Here is a 26,763-nt window from a genome sequence, read left to right on the forward strand (position 1 = left end):
CTGCACAGTGTTTCCTCATTTGCCACTTTGACAGGCAAACATGCCTCCTGACAGACGCTCCATCAAGTAATATGGAAGCTGAATCCTTGGAAAAAAGAAAGCTGCATGCCTGTATTTGCAAAAGGAAAGGAATGGAACCTTTAAATCAAATAAGCCAAAGAAGTGGGTAGGAAACAGGATTATAAACTCCTTAGGGTCATGTTATGACAGCTTACACATAAATCCAGAAGGACAGTTCTTCATATCAATCAGAAAGAAATGAACAGCCAAGTGGCCACAGAATTCCCACAGTACCATTCAGCTTCTTCTTTGCTGACAAATCCAACAGAAGTCTGTATCCTCTAGGGAAAGAACAGGAGGAGAAAGATACAATTCAATCTGTAAAGTTGTATTTTCCCCAATTTGGGAGAAAAAGGCACCATCGTACTATAGACCCAAGCGAGAATGGTTTTGAAGTTCATGTCACTTGTTTATAATATGATATCATATCATCCAGAGTTTCGAAAGTGACTGTGGGGGCTTGTGGTGGGCTGCTGGGGGCAGGAGTGGATGATGTATGTGAAGAACTGGGGTCATGGCTCTGGCCAGAGCACTGTCCTGGATCACTCTGTGCAGGTGCAGATCTGTTCCATGTCTGGCTACCGAAGGTACCAGTTCTCTTTTGACCCACAAAATAATCTGATGGTGGAGCAAACTCAGGATCTCTCTCGGCCCGGAGATCTGCCTGCCTCTTCGACCAGTACCCGAAGGAAAATTCTAGTAAAAATAAAAGAGTATTATTAGAACTGATTACAGAATCAGGTGAACTTTTACCATTACTACTTTTCAATTATTATATATTAAAAGTCAACTCCCATTCTCTGGAGAATAAGGATAGCAATAACATAATACAAGGTCTATGTAATGCCTACAAAAATAAAAGGAAGCAGGCTAAGAAAAGGGAATGCTTACTACCAGATGGGGAATGATTCGAGGAAGGCTCTGTGGAGAAGGCTGGTAGGTTCTGGAAGTATTGCCAAAAAGGCACTAAAATTGTATTTCAGAGAGTAATCTAGAAAAATCAAACCTCAAAACATTTGCTTGACACGATGTAGGTACTTCACAATGAGACACAAACTTTGGCCTTTACGGAGTTTTAGAAGACACAAAAAGACACTTGTCCAAATCTCATTTGGTATTTCAGCTCTGCTTCTAACAGTAGCACTAACCTAAGGCACTCACCTATTTGCCTATCTTTTACTTCAGTCGTGGATCTCACCAGCTCATATAGCATGAGTTAATGTACCATTCTTTTTTTTTTTTTTTTTAAGATTTTATTTATTTTTTTAACAGAGAGAGCTCAAAAGTCGGCAGAGAGGCAAGCAGAGAAAGGGGGAAGCAGGCTCCCTACTGAGCAGAAGTCTCAATCCCAGGACCCAGAGATCATGACTGAGCCGAAGGCAAAGGCTTAACCCACTGAGCCACCAGGTGCCCCTGCTAATATCCTAATGTAATGATCTCATTTGGAAAGACATAAATCATAGCCTCCAACAAGAAGCTGCTGTGGGCACCATGGTGTACCTACAGGAAATTTTGCATGACCCAACACAACCATATGCAAATCCAAATTAATACTGTGGCACACTGACTATTTTCAACTGAATGCAAAGGAGACTGCTAAAAAACAATCTGAGGGTTTTGAAGGGACGGGGGGTGGGAAGTTGAGTCAGCCTGGTGGTGGGTATTATGAAGGGCACATATTGCATGGAGCACTGGGTGTGGTGCATAAACAATAAATTCTGGTACACTGAAAATAAATTAAAAAAATAAAATTTTTTTTTAAAAAGAGACTGCTAAAAACACAGAGGACATTAAAATATCAAACCTTATAAGATTTTTCAAAAGTGACTCCTGAGAAAGGGCATTCCAAAACTGTAAAGGCACATGAGGGTAGCACAAATTTTAAAAAACTTCACCCAGGGGCACCTGGGTGGCTGAGTGGGTTAAAGCCTCTGCCTTCGGCTCAGGTCGTGATCCCAGGGTCCTGGGATCGAGCCCCACCCATCAGGCTCTCTGCTCGGCAGGGAACCTGCTTCCTCCTCTCTTTGCCTGCTTCTCCTGCCTACCTGTGATCTCTGTCTGTCAAATAAATAAATAAAATCTTAAAAAAAAAAAAACTTTACCCAGTGCTTCTAAAAAATTGTCACTTTGAAATGATGTATTATAGACCCTGGTCTTTTATGATCACACTTTCTAGTGGCCCTGTTTACAAATAAGCTAGTGTCTGGGTCCTAAGAAGAACTCAGCTGAAATTTCTGGAGAATTCCTTAAGCCTCGAGAGACCACAGAGACTCATGAGAATCATATGGAAATGAACGAGAAAAATCTTCTGAGCAAGGCCCATCACTGGAAGGATTTACACCTTGAAGCCCACACCCCTTTACCTTTTCCTCTGTCCCACTCTCGAACATGGGGCACTCCGGGCCTGGTATCCTTCCTCTCCTGAACAATGACTTCTACTTTGCTACTCTGGGCAGCAGTACGTGGAGTTGGCACAGCCTCTGGTTCTGGTGGCAAAGGTCCAATAACATCTGTTTTTTTGCAAGGGAATAACACATTATTATAATAAAGCTTAAAGCTATTTAGAAAATAAACATTAAATAGAACATGCTAATCTTGAGAGTAAAAGTAATAACCAGTATTTAATGAGCACCTATCATGGCCCAGGCAGTGGACTCAGTATCTTGTATACAACAGTTCGTGTAATTCTTGTAATAACCCTAACAAAGTCAGTATTACTATTTTATAATGTAAAAGTAGTACTTCAGTAGTACTATTTTATAAATGAGGAAAATTAAGCTCAGAAATGCCACACAAGGAGAAAATGACAAGAGCCAGGATCCAAACCCAGGTTAGATGAATTTCAAAGTCTCTTTGACTCCCCAGACCAACTGAAGGACCATAAATCCCTAGTAACTCAACTGAAGAATCTCAGACAAAGCAAGGGGATTTAGGGTGATGAAGAGCTGAAGCATGGCAACAGGCTACAGGCTAGTCACTTTGGTCAGATTTTTAAAGAAAATGGGTTTTTAAAAAACCACTGTGGTGGCACTTCACATGTTGTGGAAATGACAGATGTTTAGGAGTAGAGTAAAAATAGAGAAACAGTATGCAGTGCTTAACACATTTCAGGGACCTAGCATCATATAAAATGGCACAGATGACTGCCCAATTCCTCAGTGTTTCTGGTCTCCTTTCAGAGCTAAACTGAAGCTGTGCTCAGAATCAAAAGATGGCCAGTGGCTTGGCACAGGTTTCTGTGAGGGCTGGAGTGGCTGGCATATGCCCCTGATACCCACACACCCCCTTCTTCCTTTTGGGAACAGAACAGCCCCTGTTTCAGTCCGGGGATGCAGCTGCCTCATTGACAGGCCATTCCCCAGCCCCTTATAGCTGTATTCAGGCCAGTGGGATGTAAATGTGTGGGTGGCATGTGCTTTTGATTCACATTCCTAAAGAAGCAGCTGGTTCCTATCCCCTTTTCCCCTTTCCTGGGGCTGGACTGTGAACAGGTGCCAGAGAGCAAGTTTCTGTCCTACAGGTAGAGCACACTCTAGGAATGACAGATGCAGGAAGAGAGGAGGAAGCTAGGACTGGGTGATCGTCTGGAGCAAGGCTACTACCTGCTTGGAAACCCACCACCTCTAAAGCATTAAAACAGAAAACAGACTTCCATCTTGTGTGAGCTAATCCAGACAGCTTAGCCCCCAGAACAGGGTAACTCCCGCTGCAGGCAGCAAGCCAGCAGGAACACAGCAAGTAACAGTGTTTCCACTGTGACCTTTCATGAACTGTCCAGACTCAATACCTGTCAATTCTTTTATCTGATTTTGTGAATATACTTCTTCTTTAAAACAAATTAACATGTAATAAACAAAAAACATACAGCCATAGCAAAAGAAACGTGTGCACAACTAAACTTCATCTTAAAACCTCTCTTCTCTAAGTCTCAGTTACTAAACCATGCCCATCCTCTGAAGTAACACAATGCCCTCTTTGTTAATACTTTTGTCTATAGAAAAAGTTTCTTTGGAGTGTCATCCGGCCCCACTCTGGTTATAAAAACCTACTCCTGGCAGTACCTCAGAGGTACTCTGCTTGCTTAGAGAATAAAATGAAATGGCTCATTTCCATAGCGCCAGTCCTATTTGTTGAGACATCAATGGAACTAAAATTTTTCCTTTTGAAGGTCAGATACATGAACCATGATATACCTCTATTTTCTTCCTCTGCTCCATCTTCTTTTGACTTTTTCATCTTTTTTTGTCGGAGTTTAGCAAGTCTTGCTTCTAACATTGCCTTTCGCTTTTCCTTTATGTTCTCTCGTTTTGTTCTCTGATCTGTTGTCTGAATACAAAAGAAAATGAGAACATTTACTGTAAGACAAATTCACAATATTTCTGCTTAAAGGGATAAAATAATTTATTTTAAAAACAGACTAATTAGGGCGCCTGGGTGGCTCAGTAGGTTAAGCCTCTGCCTTCGGCTCAGGTCATGATCCCAGGGTCCTGGGATCGAATCCCGCATCAGGCTCTCTGCTCAGCAGGGAGCCTGGTTCCTCCTCTCTCTCTCTGCCTGCTTCTCTGCCTACTTGTGATCTCTCTCTGTCAAATAAATAAATAAAATCTTTAAAAAAACAAAACAAAAAACCAGACTAATTAATTCATTTTTCATGCCACCTCTGGGAAGCTAGCCTTGAGATCTTCAAAACACAGAGGTCCTCTTATACAAGCCCTCTGGCGTGTTTTCTAAGTTTAGCGAGTATTCACAGAGCATCCTGGAATCTTCACATTCAAGGAAACCAACCAATTCTGTTCCACTCCTTAATCCCTTAAATAAATCCCTTAAATAACTCTCTATTTTCTAACACAGGCCACTCCAAAAGTACCATATTTAAAACCAAATTTAAAACATCAAAGTTACATAAGTTACTTCTGAGCAGCTATAATTTTAAAGTCTGAAACACCAAAATAGAACAGCAATTACCTTCATGAAACTATAATAGCATACTGATAAATAATAGTGATAAAACTCTCACTATTTGCGGTAGACATGATATTATATATAGAAAACCTTAAAGATGCCACCCAAAAGCTATCAGAATAAATGGCTTCAGTAAAGATGCAGAGTACAGGGGCACCTGGGTGGCTGGCTCAGGTGGTTAGGGATCTGCCTTCAGCTCAGATCATGATCTCATGGTCCTTGGATATAGTCTCACGTCAGGCTCCCTGCTCAGTGGGGAGTCTGCTTCTCCCTTTCCCTCTGTCCCTCAGCCTGCTTGTCCTCTTTTTCTCAAATAAATAAAAAATTTTTTAAAAAGTTACAGGGTACAAAATTAACATAAAAAATCAACACAAAATGTTGTGCTTCTATAGGCTAATAATAAACTATCAGAAAGAGAAATTAAGAAAACATTCCCATTACATCAGAAAGAATAAAATGCCTAGAAATAAATTTAACCAAGGGAAACTATAACACACTGACAAAAGAAACTGAAGACACATAGAACTGGAAAAATACAGCATGCTCATAGATTAGAAGAATTAATATTGATAAAATGTCCATATTACCCAAAGCAATCAAAAGATCTGATGCAATCTCTATCAGAATTGCAACGAATATTTTTCACAATGATAGAAAAAACCCTAATATTTATATGGAACCACAAAAGCCTTTGAAGAGCCAAAGCATTCTTGAGAAAGAAGAACAAAAATGGAAGGATCAAGCTGCCTGATTTTTGAACTATATTACAAAGCTACAGTAATCAAAACAGAGACAGAGATCAGGAGAACACGAAAGGGAGCCCAGAAATAAACCCAAGCATATATGGTCAGTTAATTATGACAAAAGAGCCAGAAGTATGTAATGGGAAAAGGAAAAGGAAAATCTCTTTAAATAAATTGTTGGGAAAACAGGATAGCCACATGCAAAAGAATGAAACTGGACCACTATCTTACGCCATACACAATAATTAACTCAAAATGGACTAAAGACTTGAACATAATAAGATCTGAAACTATCAAACTTCTTGAAGAAAACATAAGCAGTTATCAAACTTCTTGAAGAAAACATAAGCAGTAAGCTCCTTAACATCAGTCTGGGCCATGATTTCTTGGATGTGACACCAAAAGTAAAGGCAACAAAAGCAAAAAATTAACATGTGGGATAACATCTAACTAAAAAGCTTCTGCCCAACAAAAGGAAACCATCAACAAAATGAAAAGACAACTTACTGAACGAGAGCAAATATCTGCAAATCATATTATCTGATAAGGGATTAATACCCAAAATATACTGAGAACTCATACAACACAGTACCCCCGACCCAAAAAAAGTGAGAAAAACTCACAAAAACCAATCCAATTAAAAAACAGGCAGATGGCAAAAACAAAACAAAAACCCAGATGACCTAAATAGACATTTTTCCAAAGAATACACACAGACGGCCAACAGACATATAAACAGATGATGAACATCATTAATCATCAAGAAAATGCAAATCAAAATCACAGTGAGATATCAACCTCACACCTGTTAGAATGACTATTATCAAACAGACAGAAAATAACAAGTATTGACAAAGAGGTAGAAAAAAGGGAAGCCTCATGCACTGTTGGTGGGAATGCAAACTGGGACAGTCACAGCAGAAAACAGTATGGAGGTTCCTCAAAAAATTAGAATGGAACTACCATATGATCCAGCAATTCCACTTCTGCATATTTATTTGAAGAAAATGAAAACACTAATTTGAAAGATATCTGCACCCCCATGTTCACTGTAGAATTATAGCCAAGATATGGTAAAAACCTAAGTGTCCATCAATGATGAATAAAGGCATGTGTATTTGTGTATGTGTGTGTGTTTATATATATACATATATGTGGAACAGAATATCATTTAGCTATAAAAAAGAAGGGAAGTTTGCCATTTGAACAACATGGATGGACCTTGAGAGCATTATGCTAAGTGAAATAAGTCAGACAGGAAAAGATAAATACTATATGATCTCACTTATATATGGAATCTAACCTCCACACCCCCAAAAATCTCAAAACATAATCTTATAGATACAGAGAACAGACTGGCAGTTGACAGAACCAGTGGTGGGGGCAGGGTGGGGAATGGGCAAAATGAGTGAAGGGAATCAAAAGGTATTTAAACTTCCACTTATAAAATAAACAAGTCATGTGGATGTAATATAGAACATGGCAACCACAGTTAATAATACTTTAATGCAGGGGCACCTGGGTGTCTCAGTGGGTTAAAGCCTCTGCCTTTGGCTCAGTTCATGGTCTCAGGGTCCTTGGATCAAGCCCTGCATTGGGCTCTCTGCTCAGTGGGGAGCTTCCTCCTCTCTCTGCCTGCCTCTCTGACTACTTGTAATTTCTATCAAATAAATAAATAAAATCTTTAAAAAAAAATACTGTAATGCATATTTGAGAACTGCCAGGAGAGTGGACCTTAAAAGTTCTCATTGAGAGAAAAAAAATTTTATACTATGCAGTGATGGATATTAACTTGACAAAGCAGTAATCATTTCCCAATAGACACAAATACTGAATAATTATGTCATACATCTGAAACTGATAAAATGTTATGTGTCAATTTTATTTCAATTAAAAAGTAGGGGCACCTGGGTGGCTCAGTGTGTTAAAGCCTCTGCCTTCAGCTTTGGGTCATGATCTCAGGGTCCTGCTCAGGGTTCTAGGATCGAGCCCCACACTGAACTCTCTGCTCAGCGGGAAGCCTGCCTCCCCCTCTCTCTCTGCCTATCTCTCTGCCTACTTGTGATCTCTGCAAATAAATAAATAAAATCTTAAAAAAAAAAAAGTAATAATAAAGTATCTGGTCTATGGCTATAATAGTATTTATTAAATATCAGAAATATCAATCATTCGAAGTTTATTTGATGCACTTCTGTCCATCACTGCTCTGAATATTAACTATGAAATGAATATAGCATTTTTTATTTTTTAAGATTTTATTTATTTGTCAGAGAGAGAGATACCAAATACAAGCAGGAGAAGTAGCAGGCAGAAAAAGCAGCAGACTCCCTGCTGAGCAGGGAGCCCGAAGCAGGACTTGATCCCAGGAGTCTGGGACACCCAGGCGTCCCTAAATATAACATTTCTTAAAAAAGAAAAAAAAGGCCATTCTGAGTACCAATTTAAAAAATAGATTGTGAGATCCCTGGGTGGCTCAGTCAGTTAAGCACCTGCCTTTGGCTCAGATCATAATCTCCGGGTCCTGGGACTGAGCCCCACATCAGGATCCTTGCTCAGCAGAGAGTCTGCTTTCCCCTCTCTGTCTGCCCCTCCACCCACCTGTTCTCATTCTCTCTCTCTCAAATAAATAAGATCTTTAAAAACTGATTTAATTAAATAAATAAATACTAGGTTGTTTTTGTTATGTTGTCTAAAAAGAAACCAACTGCTCAAACACTTCTCAACATCAATTCTGAATTTAATTTTTACCTGTTCACGTAGCATCTCTAATGTTTTCATCTGCTTGCTTCTCAACTCTTTATCTCGAGCGAAAGCAAAATATCCAACACCAAGTTGCCGGGCCTCTGAAATAAGTCAAATTATTCAAAAGATTAGAGTTCCCTGATTAATGAATTAGACTCAGGCTAACTTTCCTACCAAAGCAAAAAGAAACACAGTGATGGGGTGACTGGGTGGATCACTGGGTTAAGCCTCTGCCTTCAGCTCAGGTCATGATCTCAGGGTCCTAGGATTGAGTCCCGTATCAGGATATCTGCTCAACAGGAGCCTGCTTCCCCATCTCTCTCTACCTGCTGCTCTGCCTACTTGTGATCTCTATCAAATAAATAAATAAATAAAATCTTAAAAAAAAAAAGGGAAAGAAACTCAGTGATATCTAGCACAAGTTAGAAAAAAAAAAAAAAGCAGCTAAGCCAAAAAAATCTCCTCCTCGTGATTAATAGACCCTCTTTTAGAAAGAAATTTCCAATATGAGTATTCTTTAGGCTATGAAGTGAACAAAGGGGATATTTTCAATTTCAAAATTGGAATCTTTTCTTTCTACATAAGAGCTGCTGCTTTATGAATGTTTCCCTTTATGCTTACCATTAGTTCACGATTAAAAAAAAAAAAAGATTTAAAAAGCTGCAAGATGATCATACCATTTTCACGAATGTCTTCATAATGTATGGGTCCCATTGGCCTTTTCAAGGCCTCTCTTTCTTCTTCCTCCCATTGCTGGCGCTGAAGTTCTTTTCTCATATCTTCAGATAATAAGGTTTTCTCATTAGCAGGACTAACGAAACTAGTAATGGAAAAGAACAAAACTCTTTAGTTCAGAGACATGAGACAGCAATGCTTCAGTTCAGTAGGATGGATCACAGACAAGCAACTCTAGTTGATAAAGAACACAGTTCCTTTCAGAAGTTTCTGACCCAATATCACTGGGAAATTACAAAGAAGGTTTTCACCTTTCTATAATCAAGCAGCCAACTTGTTACAAGAGCACACCAGGATCTTTTCTCGGCGCTTGAGACAAATCCATTTCCTTCCCACCCTGGCTCAGGGAAGGAGGAACCTGAGCCGCCTCTGCATAGTCACCTGCCCAGTACTGAGGAGGCTGCATAAGGTTACTGCCCAGGCACACCTCACGGCCTCTGTCAGACAGCTCAGGGCTTCTTCATTTCCTTCCTTGCACTGAGCCCAGGCCTATCTGAACCTGAAGGATTTGGATACAGTGCACCTTCTCCCACCATTTTCCTCATAAAAACTGCCCTTGGTGAGGGGAATTTTATTCCCTCGAGCATAGGAGCAAGTTATCTCTTCGATGTGTCTTGGCCCCTGTAGAAAAAAATCTAGCTATCAGGCCCTTCAAAATACAAAAATGTACAAAGAAAAAGTTAATAGACTAACAACCTCTCTGCTCCCACTAGGAACCTAGTATATATTCCTAAACACCTTTCTCCACAGAGGCAGGTTTGTTGGATTGGGTTTATTCTCTATTTTTCGTTCTGATATCCAACACCCCTCCAAGTAAACAGATAGAACTCCAACGCATCCATTTTAGTAGCCACACAGTATGGATGATCGACTACTCATGTTGTCCCAAGTGTGGACTGTGTACGTACCTAGCCACAAAAGAACACCTCAGTAGATATTTTTATATGTTAAGAAGAGAACCTCCTCATTGGACCATCAAAGATAATAAACTAAAAGCAGCCTCACTCAAAAACAATCCTCGTGTCTGCATTTCAGAACCCAGGCAAAGCCTCACATATCACATACTTACAGCCTCCCTTGAAGATTTTTATCCATTTCCAGCAAATCTGGCAAATCCTTTTTCATACAGCGCCGAGATCGCCCCAAAGAATCCACATAATCCACCCTGAAATAAAAGTGAAAACATGTGAAGGCAGCTCTGTACATGACATATGGTTCCTTAAAGTTAGGGAGTTGGTGCACAGTAAAAAAATTAATGTAAGCCTCACTACCAAGAAAAACCCTCCACCTGAGAGACCATTACTACTGATAAGAAAATGCTTTTTAAAGTTTAAAGTTGACACACAATAAACTCATTATGCCCTTTATTAAACCCTAAGTTTAGAAACTGCAGAAAATGACTGATCATGTATATCTGATTTCAAAAATTAATAACCCATACAGACCCCTGCTGCAACATCTCAGAACTGACTTCAATCTGGTTTAGACAATTTCAATTTATTTTATTAGCATCAGAAAAACTGAGCTCTGTACCATTTTCAACGTGTTCATTTTCTCAGTCTTCCCAAATTTCACTTTTTATTCTTTTATTTCTTCTAATTGGTACATTTCTTTCCAATTAGAAATTTCTCAAGTCATGATATTTTGAGGACCCATTAATTAGAGGGAAGCAAAGCAACATGCACTTGTACTGCAAAAGCATCTTAGCGGTGGGCCAGTCTATTATCTTTCACTCTCAGTTCCTCTTTCCTCATCTTTGCCCAAACTAGACAGCCAAGGGAACCAGGCAGATGGAAAGGCAAAATGAAAGACCAACTTCCCACAACAGGAAATATGGACAGATTTTCATGGAAAACATTTTAATTGCACCATGATGCAACAGATTTTTTTTTATTGCTTAATTATGGGAAAGGAATTTCCCATTTTTGTGCTAAATACACAGAAAGGGGTCAGTACTGATAGTGCAGCTCAAGGTCAGAGTCTCACATATGTGGCTTTGCTTTTGTTGGCCATTTCTTTCCTCTTACACATGCTGATTCCAATTGTTAGCTCATGATTTGAAAACAATGTTGGAGAATCTATTACTATTGTCCTAACACTGCTTACCACAAGAAATAAAACCTCCAACTCTAGAAAGCAGTTTCATTCTTCCTCCCTACCCCCCACTTTTTCTAATGAACCGAAAAAGAAAATCATCTAGCCAGATGGTCTGAGTAATTATTTACAATATTTTTTGCAGCAAGATTTTCCACCACCTGGAACTTAACTACCAAAAGGATTTTACAACTAGTTACAATTCTGGAGCTTAATTTAAAAACAAAAAAAGCGTTAGAACTGCTTGCAGTGCGTCTTCCTTCACCATATGGTGGCATGTGACACCTTCAATTGCCCTCCAAACTCTTCAAATCACTGACAAATTGCTTGTAATCACACGGCATTAGTAAGGGGGAAAAAAAACATTAAACCTTTCAGAGGAGATGAGATTTCTGCTATGAAAAGCAATCATAGGCTATTCTGTTTCTGGAGAAGGTCTCTAAAATGTACAGATCCCATCAAAACATAAGTGGCAAGACAGTAGTCAGCAAGTGCTCTGTGTAATCAGCAATCACGGAGCAAGCCCCAGGGAAACAATTACTTGAGGTACAAGAATAATAAAGGACGACTCAGAGTCATGTCATCTTCAATGAGCTCCAAGGGGGGAAGTTATGGCACATGCCCATGAAACACTTCCTAAAAATAGCAGGATGGATGTGAAAAGGATCCAAAGTTTGTCTCACATCTTTTTCTGGTAATGAGGCTAGTTGTGTGCCAGTACTAAAGAAGAGGTAAGACCCAAAGGAACAGGAAGCGCATCTAAGCGCTACCAGGGTCCGGGTGAGGGAGAATTCACTCACATGAAAACAAAGAGGAAAAGCATCAGTGGGAGCGACTGCATTGTACGTGCTTCTCTTTGGGTTGCTTGTAGCAAGTATGCAGCCAGAAGACCTCGCCCCAAGATAAATTTTTAGAAAGCAGCTAAGCAAAATACGTGTTCTATCCCAATGTGAATGTTATCTCTGGGCCACTGGGGACACCCCGGGTATTACAAAGATTCGAGGTCCCTGTGATCCTCAGCAGCTGGCACTGCTCTCACACTCAGAACCCACACCTGCCAGCAGGGCCAATGGCTGACCAAAGGTCAAATGCTGCAAACCATCCTAATACAGTCTCTAATAAAGACCCCAATAATGAGGCTATCTGAGCCTGGAAGGGAAGATGGGTAGGCTCTGCACAGGCAGTAGGGTGGGCAGGCAGGGTTAGTACCAGTCTTACAGTGTTAAGAAGAGAAAATTCCCTTTGGATGATTTCATTCTGGTCTCTTATTGATGTATCAGTCTCATAAAGAAAAGACAAGTTTGGCTTCCCCATCATTCACCTACATGTAGATAAAATTCAGGATAATTTCAACAAAAATTTACCAAATGCCCGCTTATTCCCCACAGACAGCAGTTTCTTGGGTAGCTCAGAATACGCTTGACTTCCTGAAGGGAGTTGAAGGCAACACAATCACCTGTTTTATAGGTGAGGAAACCGAGCCTCAGCAAGGATGGAACTTGATCATGGTCAAGTGGTCATGTTACCACGGAAAGATGGAGCCAATGTTACACAGGTCCAAGGTCCCCAGTGCCTATACCACACTGCCAGATAATGTCCCAGTCACAGGTAAGGTTTACTGGACCAGCTCTGTCTGCCTCTTTTCTATGGAAATGAACATCACCACCAGCTAGACAGTGACTCATCATGTCTGAATAATGGCATGGGCAACCTGGGTAACAAAAGAACATGCTTCTGTCTAAACAACTCTTCCATGCCAATGAAACAGGTGTATTAATGCCTTTTATACTTGGCTATCTTGTGATTACTTCTTCTTCAGAGTTATTATTTCTGCATCTGTAAATCCAATCTTAAAAGAAAGAAAACTGGGGAACAATAAGGAAAAATGGTTTGACAACATCCAAACAAATACACTTTTGGAAAATAAATACAAGTCGGGGTGCCTAACTGGCTCGTCCATAGAGCAAGGGACTCTTAATCTTGGGGTTGTGAGTTAGAGCCTCATGTTGGGTGTACAGACTACTTTAAAAAAAAAAAAAAAGCGTGGTTGGGCTATGGACACAGGGGAAGGTATGTGCTATAGTGAGTGCTGTGAAGTGTGTAAACCTGGCGATTCACAGACCTGTACCCTGGGGCTAATAATACATTATATGTTAATAAAAAAATTTTTTTTTAATTAAAAAAAAAAGAAAAAAAGGTAAACACAAGTCTGAGAATGTTAACATGACCAAACTGTGTCATTATCACCAACCATTCTTCACTGGGGTCCTGGGGAGGAGGTATATCTTTTTCAGAAAGATTTTCTTCATCATCATCTCTTTCTGCTGCCTTTCTAGAATCTCTATTGGCACCAAACACCTCCATTTCTTTGTGTTTATCTATGATCTTCTGAGTGAAATCCACAAGGTACAAATCTTCCACTTCTTCATCTAAGACAGAAAAATCAATTTTCAGATTTTTTTTTGAAGATTTTATTTATTTATTTAACAGAGAAAGACACAGTGAGAGAGGGAACACAAGCCAGGGGAGTGAGAGAGGGAGAAGCAGACCCCCCGTCCAGCAGGGAACCCAATGCAGGACTCTATCCTAGGACCTTGGGATCATGACCTGAGCTGAAGGCAGTCACTTAACGACTCAGCCACCCAGGTGCCCCAATTTTTAGATTTTTGACATTCTTTTCAAAGCAGATGGAACTGCTATGAAGTGGTCACAGTCACCACTGGGCAGCTAGCCCTGGACAGTTGACTAGTGGATGCATTCACTACCTCCTCCTCCCCCTAAACACTTCAAAGACACAGAGCCATCACGGACCTCACGGGGAAGCAGCAAACAGGCCATCAGAAACACAGACCACACAAAAAATTCTTACAAGTGCTTAAAGTCTTCTGTTGACCCATCAATAGGATGAGTGAGCAATACGGTCTCAGAATGCAATTTTAAGATCAAACCATTTGATCTCAAGAGACCTGTCCACCCAGTGACATGTCGATGCAGAACTACAGTGATCATGTTGCCGGACCGGAGCAACAGACCTTTGTTGCTACGTATTCCTCCCCCAAGGGGCTACCTTACTTAACCCTAATTACACTGCGGTGGTACGGTGTTTTAAGCATCACTGTATAGGGTAAACAAAGTCATCTGAATTCTTTTCAACCCAACGAACAGCACTTTCAGGCAAGGCATGGTGCCAGGATCTGCAGGGCACACAGAGACGTGTAGCTTGTGACCTGCCTGAGCTAATACACTGGAAGTTAAATAACACTCCATGACTTTAATTTAGCCCAGGACAGTTGACGTACTCACAGTAAGGCTGATGTGAAGTGTCACTACGCTGGATTTTATAGAGCTGCTCCAGTTTTTCTGAGGACTGTATTGTGCTGTACGGGGCAGATACTATCCTAGTATCTGGTGTTAAGCCCCAGCATACAGGGGAGAATAACTGAGGCTCAAAACTCAACTTGCCCAAACACACAGGGACACTATGCCCATCATAAGATAAGCCTGCTGTTTCGGACCACATCCCCACATCCACAGGCCTTTGGACCTGGTCTCTAGAGTAACAGTACAAGTCAAGTCTGAATCAAAAGTAAAAGATTTTAATTTTTCTTAAAGCCACAACATAACTCACATGACCAAGAGATGTACTTTCCCAGAGCAGAGTTGTAAGACCACATAATAGTGAGGCCTCCTGGTTAACGGACACCCTGCTGCTTCTTAAGGAAGAAGACAGGGCCCCTCTGCTGTACCCTAGCTTAATTTAAGAGTGCCTGACTCTCCCACACGGGGCTTAAGTGCCATGCAGGGTACATGCCTCTGCCATCCGGGAAGAGGGAGTTTGGCTGTATGGGTAGCCAACGACCAGGGTTCCAGCCCTGCCTCTCCTGCTGCCCCACTGCCCCCTTTTCCAGCTCACTGGGCCTAGTCACACTAATCCGTCCTGCCAACACTGGCCCTCTCCTCCCTCTGCAGATCTGCTCTCACCACTCTCCCCCTGCAGAATCCTTTCTCCAGCTATTCAAAGCCTTTAAGACCCTATCAGAGCCTACCTTCTCCCTAAGAACTTCCCCAAATGCCTTTTGGCAATAAAATACACACTGCCTTGTAAAATCTCTTCTACTGGGGTGCCTAACTGGCTCAGTCGGTTACGTGTCTGCTTTCAGCTCAGGTCATGATCCCAGGGTCCTGGGATCAAGCCCCGCATCAGTCCCCCTGCTCGGCAGGGAGTCTGCTTCTCCCTCTGCTCTTCCCACTCTCTCTCTCTCTGTGTCAAATAAAAGAAAATAAAATCTTAAAAAAATAAAATCTCTTTACTCCTATCTAAATGTAGACTGGGTTTTACTTTTCTGGACAGTATGAGGAAAGGGGGATCTTTTTATTATTTTAGAAGCAATTACAGGCACATCACAGAAAAAACAAAAAACAGAGAAAAGGAAAGATAACTTCAACACCCTGTATACCCATAACCCCCTCCTAATCTTTTTTAACATAGCTATAATAGTTTATAATGGTAGTCTCTTTGGACCTTGTTTCCTACCTTTCTTTTGCACCACTGGCCTCCATTGATGATGACCCCCTTGAGGGCAGAGGCAGAGAATCTTGTTTGTTCCCTCAGAGCACTTAACATAGCCTGGTACACGCTGGGCAATCAGCAATTATTGCAGATTTTCTGGTCTCGCCAGCACAGGAAGTAATCTGTATTATTCCTTAAATTTCCTCCCCGTTCTTATGGTTATTTTAACAAATAACAAAATATTATAGGGCTGTATGAGTTACAGAAAATAGAGAAGTATAAATAAATTATTGTATTTACCTATAAAGTCTCCTTTAGTCATTTTTTCATATAATTTGGCTTTTTCTTCCAATTTCTCCCTAGAATAAAAAAAAGACAAGTATTAGAAATGGTCCAACACCTGCCATTCCTGCTAATCTTGTCTGACTGTGACGCCCTGCACCAGAGAAACCCAGTCTGATGGTGCAGCAGCTGTAACTTGAGCTGACCACTCCACCTTAAAGGGATACTCAGATCCAGTGACACCTGATTTGCCAACTAAATGTCAGACCCATGTTTCTGTTATTCATGACTGTATCCCAGGGCCTAAAACAATGCCTGGCACAAGTTCTCAATCAGTACCTGAAAATAAATAATGAAGTAAGATTCCAGATGCAAATGCAAAGTGCAACCTGAATTAAATACCAAAAAATAAATAAATAAATAAATAAAAGGAGATATTTAAACAAAAACATTTTCTATATACAACCTTCTAGACAGATCACCAAATTCAAGGTAAACTCTTTGCATTACTGTTTTCAGACAAGGGTCCCTGATCATCTATGGCTTATTAGGCTTCTCTAAGGGGGCTAAAGACCAACTTCTTATAAGTCTCTTAAAAATACAATACCTGACAAATGAGTGATCTGATGGGGCACGTGCACCCGAATGCTTATAGAAGCAATGTCCACAATAGCCAAACTATGGAAAGAGCCCAAATGTCCACCAAATGAATGGATAAAGAAGATGTGGTATATATACACAATGGAATACTATGCAGGCATCAAAAGAAATGAAATCTTGCTGTTTGCAATGACATGGATGAAACTAGAGGGTTATTATGCTAAGCAAAATAAGTCAATCAGAGAGAGACAATTACCATATGATCTCACTCATGGGTAGAATTTAAGAAATAAAACACAATCATAGAAAAGAGAGGAAAAAATAAAACAAGAGGGGCGCCTGGGTGGCTCAGTGGGTTGGGCCTCTGCCTTCGGCTCAGGTCGTGATCTCAGGGTCCTGGGATTGAGCCCTGCATAGGGCTCCCTCCTTGGCGGGAGGCCTGCTTCCCCTTCTCTCTCTCTGCCTGCCTCTCTGCCTACTTGTGATCTCTCTCTGTCAAATATAAATAAAATCCTTAAAAAAAAAAAAAAAAAGACAAAACCAGAGAGGGAGACAAACCATGAGAGACTCAATCATAAGAAACAAACTGAGGGTTGCTGGAGGGGAGGAGGATGGATGGATGGTGTAACTGGGTGATGGAGGGCATGTGATGTAATGAGCACTGGGTATTATACAAGACTGGTGAATCACAGACCTATCCCTCTGAAACCAATAATACATTATATGTAAACTAATTGAATTTAAAGAATGTTATATATATATATATATATATATATATGATATCTGTTTTATACAGAGCATGAATAATTTATTCATGACACATAGCTAATAAAAAACAAACATCAGCCCTGGTATTTCAATAAAGCCGCCTCTCTGCTCATGTTAATTCTGGTGACATTTATTTTTTAGTGGACACAGACTAAGACAGCTGGCAATTCTTTATTCTAGAAATACTTAATGATGGTAAAGAGAAGTCCCAAAAAGGTCACCTGAGCTTTTGCTTGTGAGGAATCACACTTAATCACAATGGAAAACTCCATTTCTTTTTCTTTTCTCTTAAAGATTTTATTTATTTGACAGGGAGAGAGATCACAAGTAGGCACAGAGGCAGGCAGTGAGGGGGAAGCAGGTTCCCTGCTGAGCAGAGAGCCCAACGTGGGGCTCCATCCCGGGACCCTGAGATCATGACCTGAGCTGAAGGCAGAGGCTTAACCCATTGAGCCACCCAGGCGCCCCGGAAATTTTCATTTCTAATGGCATTCTGAGACAATAAAGTCCCTTGGTCACAGAGCTATGTGCTCTGGAACAAATTACTTCAAATTACTTCACCTTTCTTGTAGTCCCAATTCCTAAATCTGGAATAGATGAAAAAAAAACACCACTGCCTCTTAGGATTATCACGGAGAGTACCCAGACCACACACGAAAGCATGCCGTCAGTTATGTCATCTGCTTCTCTGCCATCTGGGTCAGAAAGAGTCCTCTCCCATTTTGCACATTCATTCAACAAGTACTGCTTCCATGCCTCCTTCCTTCCCCACACTCACATAGTTCTTCTTATAGAAGGGGAGAAGGACAATAATAAATCAATGAGAATGAGGATTTTGGACAAGGGCTGAGAAGGGGAGGAAATAAAAGCAGCTGTCACCACCGGAGGCCCTTCAACTTCCAAAAGGTTAACTTGCCCTACATCAGGGGGACTTACTGTAATAATCTGTGTAGAATCTTACTGTTCCCATGAAAATAACACTTTAATTAAAAAACAAAACACATAGAGCAGGCATCAGAACAGAGTAACTGGTGGACACTAGAAAAGGTAGCCGGGGGAAACCTCTTTGAAGGTGACATTTGAGCTAAGGCCTAGAGAGCAAGAAGTCCACCATGACAGGATCTTGGGAAGAAAGCAAGTGAGGCAGAGTAAAGAGGAGGTGGGAATGAGCTCAATATGTTCAAGCAGAGACCAGAGCTGTGGAGGATGCTGAGCACAGGAGAGAGAGGCACAAAATAAGGACAGAGAAAGGCAGGTACATCAACATGTGAGAAAGGATATGGAGTATGGATACAGTAACAGAATATGGCAGGAGAGTCTACAAGTGAGTAATGGAGATCAAGGAAGATGTACTGAGAAATGGCCACTGGATTTAGTAGATGAGGAAGTAATTAGAGACTTCAAAGAAAAATTTCTTCAGTAAGATGGAATTCAGAGGGCAAGAGTATGGAATACTTATCTGGAATCACTATGTGCCAGACACTATGTATCTCCTTTAATCCCTCAAGAGCTCCATAAGCTGAGTAGACACCACCTCACTTCATAGATAAGAAAAGTCTCAATGGAGAAGTAACTTGCCTAAGGCCTTATACCTTTCTGGAACTGCCCCTGTCTGTTCTGAGCTCTGGGAGACTCAGAAATCCTGCCAACCAAGGAAAGACTTGACCCCTCACAAGTGCAGAGAAGCCAAAGTATTACATTAACAGGTCACTGGACAGAAAAAAATCATAGCAAAGTATCTGGGAAAACATTTACCAATGTATAAATGAAACTTTACTCTTCAACAAATTGGATTTCTGAGAATATGTCCAGGAGGTGAGAAAGATGTCTCAAAAATTAATATACCCCAAGTCTGCTGGGAATAGTTCAATGCAAAGAAAAACAGTGTCCCAAATGTGCTAATATTCTCTTTTTTTCAGACCCAGAAGAGTTGAGCAACCTTAGTGACCACTGTTTGCAACTGCACTTTTTATTATGCAATAAATCAAAAGCACATGAGTCATGACAGACATTAAAACTTGGGATTCTCAGGGTGCCTGGGTGGCTCAGTGGGTTAAGCGTCTGCCTTCGGCTCAGGTCATCTCAGGGTCCTCGGATCAAGCCCCATATCAGGCTCTCTGCTCAGCAGGGAGCCTGCTTCCCCCCACTCCCGCCTGCCGCTCTGCCTACTTATGATCTATCAAATAAATTAAATTAAATTTAAAAAAAGAACAAAGATGATCATTTCATTAAAAAAAAAAACTTGGGGGGCGCCTGGGTGGCTCAGTGGCTTAAGCCGCTGCCTTCGGCTCGGGTCATGATCTCAGGGATCTGGGATCAAGCCCCGAATCGGGCTCTCTGCTCCACAGGGAGCCTGCTTCCCTCTCTCTCTCTCTCTGCCTGCCTCTCTGCCTACTTGTGATCTCTGTCTGTCAAATAAATAAATAAAAAATCTTTAAAAAAAAAAAAAATTGGGGATTCTCTCTAAATCTAGGGTGACACTGCAAATAAGGGAGAGTTCTTCTTTACAGAGGAATGCCAGTTAATAAATGGAATGAAAATAAAGATAAAGATAGAATTAAAGAATTAGAAAAATCATCACTTAGAAATCACCAATATAATAACTATGTGGAAATATGTTGGTGAACAAGATATTCATAATCTCAGTTTCCCTCCTTAGATTATGAATTACAAATGGGGAAGAGCACCTTTACAGTGGAAAAATCTAGCAGGCCTTTCTTAACCAAGTGATCAACCTTCATCACCAATAACAACTCAAACTGACACTGTGAGCCTCCTACTGTGATCCAATAGGAAGAACACATCATATACATTTTATTCTTTTTTTTTTTTAAAGATTTTATTTATTTATTTGACAGAGAGAAATCACAAGTAGTTGGAGAGGCAGGTAGAGAGAGAGAGAGGAGGAAGCAGGCTCCCTGCTGAGCAGAGAGCCCCATGCGGGACTCGATCCCAGGACCCTGAGATCATGACCTGAGCCGAAGGCAGCGGCTTAACCCACTGAGCCACCCAGGCGCCCATATACATTTTATTCTTAACCAAAAACAGTTAACGTGACTGTAATCATACACTGCAGAGCAACAGGTCTGGACTCTTCAAGAACAGCAATGGGATAACAGACAACAAAAAGGCCTGGGAATTAGTCTAGATTAAAGGAGTCTAAAGAAATACACCATCCGGGCTGCTTGGCTGGCTTAGTTGGAGGTGTGTACAATTCTTGATCTCAGGGTTGTGAGTTTGAGCCCCACGTCAGGTCTAGAGATTACTCAAGAAAAAAATAAATTAACTTAAAAAAAAAAAAGTTGTGCTATAAACAAAATTTCTCCCCCTTAAAAGAGAAAAATAAAGAAAAATATGAAAACTAAATGCAATGTGCAATCTTTGAATTCTGGATTAAATTAAAAAACAAAACTATGAAGGACTTAACTGTACCAGGATAACTGGTGAACTCTGCCTATATACCATAAAATAGATAATATTATTTTATTAGTATTAAATTTTATGGGTATGATAGCATTATTATAGTGATGTAGGACAACATCCTTGTTCTTGGGAGATATATACTGAAATATTTTGAGGCAAAGTATCATGATGTTTACCAAAGTTTCTCTACGTACACATACACCAAGGCAGGGGAGAGAGAGAGAAGCAAAAACAAACGAGGAAAAACATTAATTGGTGAACTTAGGTAAAGAATATTAGAAGAGGGGCGCCTGGGTGGCTCAGTGGGTTAAAGCCTCTGCCTTCGGCTCAGGTCATGATCTCAGGGTCCTGGAATCGAGCCCCGCATCGGGCTCTCTGCTCCGCAGGGAGCCTGCTTCCCTCTCTCTCTCTCTCTCTCTGCCTGCCTCTCTGCCTACTTGTGATCTTTGTCTGTCAAATAAATAAATAAAATCTTAAAAAAAAAAAAAAGAATATTAGAAGATTCACCGTGCTCTTCTTTCAACTATTTTGTTGTTTTCAAGTTTTTCAAAATAAAAAGGGGGATAATTTAGTTTCTAAATGCTACTGTAATATTACCTAGTAGCCCAGAACCACACCACTATGTGGACACTTCTTAAACACTTGATGACCATCTTAGTGCCCATTAAAGGCTCAAAGTGGGAGCCTTGAAAACTTGATGATGAAAACTTGTTTCATCTTTCAGACTGAGGTTATGTCTTCTCTTTTTATAAGACTACAAATACATCTGCAAATTATATTATTTTCAGTGTCTATTTTATATTTATAGAGCATATGGCTGAAAAAATGACAAAATTAAAACTGTTTAACCCAGAAGTGTAAAAGTGGAACTCTCACTTCTCTGCTTGAGTAGCCCCAGAGGCAACTATAGTTAGCACAGCTTAACTTTACCTTGCTTTGTCTAAAGTCTTCTGTTCCTCGATCTTCTGTTCTGTATCCTTCTCAGCTCGATTTGAAACTCCTGCATTCTGTTTGCTCCAGATACTAGGTTTCTGGAGCATATTTATTTAAAAAGACAAAACAGAACCAAGTGATTGCAAAAAAAATCTCTACTTACGCATCAGAAGAAAAACGATTAACCTTACGAATCTATGAAGAAAACTAGATATGAGAGCCAACCTTTGTCATGCAGACAAACTATACAAGGAAAAGCTAGTGCTGAAAAAAAAAAGCCCTGAATTATATAAAGAATTCCTTTACACGTCTACAGAATTACTTATCTCTTATCTCCTGAATGATTACACTTAATTCGATAGATTAATAGAAGTGATAAATACCATAACCTAGTCACAACTCTTAAAGACCCTGATATTTTCTACTATATTACTGTATCATCTAATTGTTTATCTGTTTGTATTAATAATACCTATACAGCTGATCTTTCCTAAGAATGTACACAAACCACTAATTAAAACACGCACTCTTGCAAAAGAAGTGCTGCATAATTACAGTATTATAATGTGCTTTTAAATGCTCTAATTTCTATTTTAATATAAAACATTTTATGCAGATGTTCAACTACCAGGGATTTTCTCTTAATTTTTATATGTAGCAGAGAAGGACATTTTCAAAAAACCTAGGTATGGTATAATTTCCCCATGTTTAGAATTAATGGAGATAACCAGATCTTATTTTTACCTTATTAGTTGTTTTTGGTTTTCCCAAAACTCCGGAATCTTTTAGAAGTTTTTCTTGTTTGAATTCTTCTTGTTTTCGGAAGAGTTCAGCCTTAAGGTCTACCAACTAGAATAAAACCAATGAGCAAACATTTAGTTAATTCTAATGAGTGACTAGATTTCCAAATTATTCTAATTCTCAAAGCAAAATTTAAAGTTCCTATAAATGCACAAAAATGGATACAAAATTAAATGTCTCTGAATTCATAATCCAGTACAAAATAAAACCAACTCCTACAGCATTCCAGTTCTCTTGGTAATATATTTCTACCCTAACCTTCAATACTGGGCTAAGGGGAAGGTGATTAAGCAAAGTAAATGAAGTCTGCACTTGTTAGATTCAGATTGAACTAATAACTTTAAGGGGCATCTGTGTGGCTCAGTCGGTTAAACAGCTGCCTTCGGCTCAGATTATAATCTCAGGGTCCTGGGATCGAGTCCCACATCAGGTTCCTTGCTCAGCGGGAAGCCTGCTGTTCCTCCTGCTTGTGCTTTCTCTCTGACAAATAAATTATTTTTTAAAAATGAACTAACAATTTAAAATACCTTCTCCATGCCTGACATTTTACTTGGCTTTTTTATACTGTAACCTCATTTAATCATCACAATTTATTATTTCTGCAGAAAAATATCTTTGTTCATCAACTATCTGAGCACTAAAGAGCAGGATACAAACATGAAATACACACTCCCATGCCTCAAAGAGTTACAACCTAATTTTTAAAAAAAAAAAGGTAACTTATAATATCAGTAAAATGTAATAAATGACTTTAAGAGTGAAAGAAAACAGGGACACCTGACTGGCTCAAGTGGGTGAAGCATGAGACTCTTGATCTTGGGTTGTGAGTTCCAGCCTCACATTGTATGTAGAGATTACTTAAAAATAAAATCTTTAAAAAGGGGTGGTGGTGGTGGAATAAAAAGCACAGAAGTTCAGCTACAGGGGCATTTCCTTCTGTCCACAGTGATCAGAGACAGCCTTGAGCCGAGCTTTAAACGATAGGCAAGGGGAGTGTGACTGGCTCCGTCAGAAGAGAGCACAACTCCTAGATCTCAGGGTATGAGTTTCAGGCTGATGTTGGGTGTAGAGATTACTTAAATAAATAAACTTTTAGGGGCGCCTGGGTGGCTCAGTGGGTTAAGCCGCTGCCTTCGGCTCAGGTCATGATCTCAGGGTCCTGGGATCGAGTCCCGCATCGGGCTCTCTGCTCAGCAGGGAGCCTGCTTCCCTTCCTCTCTCTCTGCCTGCCTCTCCATCTACTTGTGATTTCTCTCTGTCAAATAAATAAATAAAATCTTAAAAATAAATAAATAAACTTTTAAAAAAAACATCGGCAAGATTTCAACAGTTAGAAATAAAGTGGACTGAGTGAATGAGAAGATCTCCAGGTTTATGTATGTTCTGGAAACTCTAAGTTTGGTTGAATCACTGGGTTCAAAAACAGGAAAGAACAGGGCTCCTGGGTGAATATCCATGCCTACCTCTCACTTATACCTATCACCACTGTCTACTCTGCAAAGAAATACAAAATGCCAGTTCCTTTTTTAAAGGTCCGGATACAGCTCCCTATAAATCAGATACTTATAGAACCCAGCATCACAGACTGACTTTTAAGGGAAATCAAAATGACTGAGTTCAATGATTTCTATTTTGGAAGACACCAATTTAAAAGCAGCCTTGGCAGAGATTTAATAATGCTAAGGGCAGTTTCATCCTAAGACCTAATACCCTAAGTTTCTAAACACAAAAACTTTGGTTCCTTCTTCTGAGTCTTCTTAACTGCAACAATTTTATAGCCACACATTTTCCTCTTCTATGACCACTTTTGAGTTTTAAGAGGAAGATGCGCTGAGTACTGTCCATTTCCAGATGGCATTTCTACGATGGCTATGGCTTATTTTAACCTGACAGATAGAATAACCTTAATATTTACAGCTTTTTGGTTCCTTATGCTGAACCATAATAACTAGGACTAATTTTCAATATGAGACTAGAAAAAGAGATCCGAATATTGGGACACGTAGTAGTTTTCCTTTGCAGTCCTTTTGCATCCTAATACTTTGCAGTAAACTGAAGATTAAATCAAATATTAGGCAATTTGCTCTGATGTAACAGAAAAGGCAATAGCTTTGGTGAGGAACAGCCTGAGTGCACCAGTTCTATCTCTAAGAATTCTGTATGTAAGCTGGGAATAGCCACCTCCTTTACTGGGCCTCAAATTTATCAGCTATAAAACACGGATATTAATAGCACCTACTCCCTAATGCAGTTGGGAGAATTCAATGAGATAGTGCACAGAAACGTACTCGAGCAGGTTTTCTCCCTAGAAGTAAGTAACTAATTTAACAAAAACTGCTTACATCCCGCTAGACCTTACAACCCGCGGGCACTGCAACCTATGGGTGCATTCACACTGTTTAGCTCCTGGTCGGGATGCTGGGCGCTCTCGGATCCCCGGGAATAAGTCACCCTCCCTCATGTTCTGGGAGACCCCTTCTAGTCCGTGGAGTGGAAAGGAAACGAGGAAGGCGGTTTGTGTCTGTACAGCAAGCACAGAGGGAGACAGGACTGGCAAGGAGGCCTGGCCGGGTTGCCGCAGGGGGGAAGGCAGGGGCACTCAAACAGGAAAAGACACCAGGTTCAGGTCTGTATCTATAGAGGGAATCCTGGTCCTGTATCCGAGGGGAAAAGCCAAGTACCGCGTCCTGTAAGTAAGAAAGTCGGCCCGAGTCCCCATCCGAGAAAAGCCAGGTCCGGGTTCCTGTTTGAGGGAAGGCCAGGTCTGGGTCTCCCGAGTGAAGAAACAAGGTCGAGATTCTTGTCTACTGGAGATGAGAACTCGGAGCCCCGTAGCATCACCTGTACCCGCACTCACCGAGGAGGCCGTAACATCCAAAGGCTTTTTCCTCCGGTCCATTCTGCCACCAGCGTGTCTCAGCAAAAAGCTGGAGCCGGCAATGTCTCCCGCAGGCCTCAAATGCCTGCGTTCCTCACAACCGGAAGAGTCTGTAATAATAGCGACGGTAAGTATGCGACGCCGGCGCCATCTTGGAAAGGTCAGATGTTGTGCGTATTGCACCTGCCACCATTTTGAGAGAGTCAAAGAATGCCCAGTGTTAAGGCCATCTTGAAGAAAGAGAAAGGATAACAAGAGTTAGTGTTGGCGCCATCTTGAGAAGGGCGAATGCCGCTTTCGAGCAATGGGCGCCATCTTGAGTGGGGCGGATTTTGGGGTTGGGGTGGCGCCATCTTGGGGAGGGCATAGTGACCACAAATATTCTTCGTGGTGAAAAGAAAGGCGGGTTGGTAGGACTGGAAAGATCTAAATGCCTTTAGAAGATCTGCAGTATGACTGGCACTGTCTGGTGCTTCTCACAGGTTAACTTATCTAGTTCTCACAAGAACCATATGTGATTATATTATAGAAGATTATTATATTACTCTTGGTAGAAATAACAATAATAATAGGTAACATGAATATAGTACTTACTATGTGCCACTTTACATATTTCAGCTGGTAAGAACATGAACTCCAGAGGCGAGTTTCCTGGTTTCCAATTGCACTTACTGGCTATGTGACTTTGGGAAAGTTACTTAACTTCTCTGTGCCTCAATTTCCAAATGGGAATAAAACAGTATCTACTTCATGGGACTTAATGAGAATGAAATAAGTTAAATGAGCTAGTGTTGGTAAAAATATTAATGATTGTATTAGACAGCCTAATGACCCCTGGTCAAAGGTGTCCATCTTCTAATGTCCAAAACCTCTGAATATGTTACCTCTGTGGCAAAAGGGAATTTGCAGCCATGATTAAATTAAATATCTTAGGATAGGGAGATTATCTGGATGGGCCCAATGTAATCAAAAGGGTCCTTATAAAGGAGGCAGAAGGATCAAAGACCACATGCTAGGGAAAACAGGCAGCCTCTAGAAGGAAAAGAAGTCCTCTTCCAGAACTTCTAGGAGTATAGCACCATGACCCCTAGGTTCTAGCCTTGCAGCGATTCCGCACCCCAGTTCAATGTGTGCAGGTCTTCCCACCACCAAGCAATTCTCCAGTGGCATCTTGTGTCCTACAATTCAACTCAATTCTGACATTATCTAACTGGAGATAGCCTCAGATCCTA

At 40.6% G+C, this 26,763-nt stretch overlaps 1 protein-coding gene across 1 annotated transcript; it reads right to left on the bottom strand.

The window, feature by feature from the left end:
• Window positions 1-179: 179 nt before the first annotated feature.
• CCDC174 (coiled-coil domain containing 174) lies at window positions 180-25,664 on the bottom strand. The gene is made up of 11 exons (XM_004738592.3): window positions 25,511-25,664; window positions 22,597-22,701; window positions 21,850-21,950; window positions 16,147-16,205; window positions 13,588-13,765; window positions 10,312-10,407; window positions 9,185-9,327; window positions 8,514-8,608; window positions 4,254-4,386; window positions 2,424-2,570; window positions 180-756 (listed from the first exon to the last, which is right to left on the bottom strand). The coding sequence occupies exons 1-11, from the start codon at window positions 25,550-25,552 to the stop codon at window positions 458-460; spliced, it is 1,398 nt and encodes a 465-aa protein (XP_004738649.1). The 5' UTR covers window positions 25,553-25,664; the 3' UTR covers window positions 180-457.
• Window positions 25,665-26,763: the final 1,099 nt, after the last annotated feature.

Source organism: Mustela putorius, unplaced genomic scaffold (genome assembly GCF_011764305.1).
Source record: "Mustela putorius furo isolate JIRA1106 unplaced genomic scaffold, ASM1176430v1.1 tig00003850_pilon_pilon_pilon, whole genome shotgun sequence".
NCBI classification, from domain to species: Eukaryota; Metazoa; Chordata; class Mammalia; order Carnivora; family Mustelidae; genus Mustela; species Mustela putorius.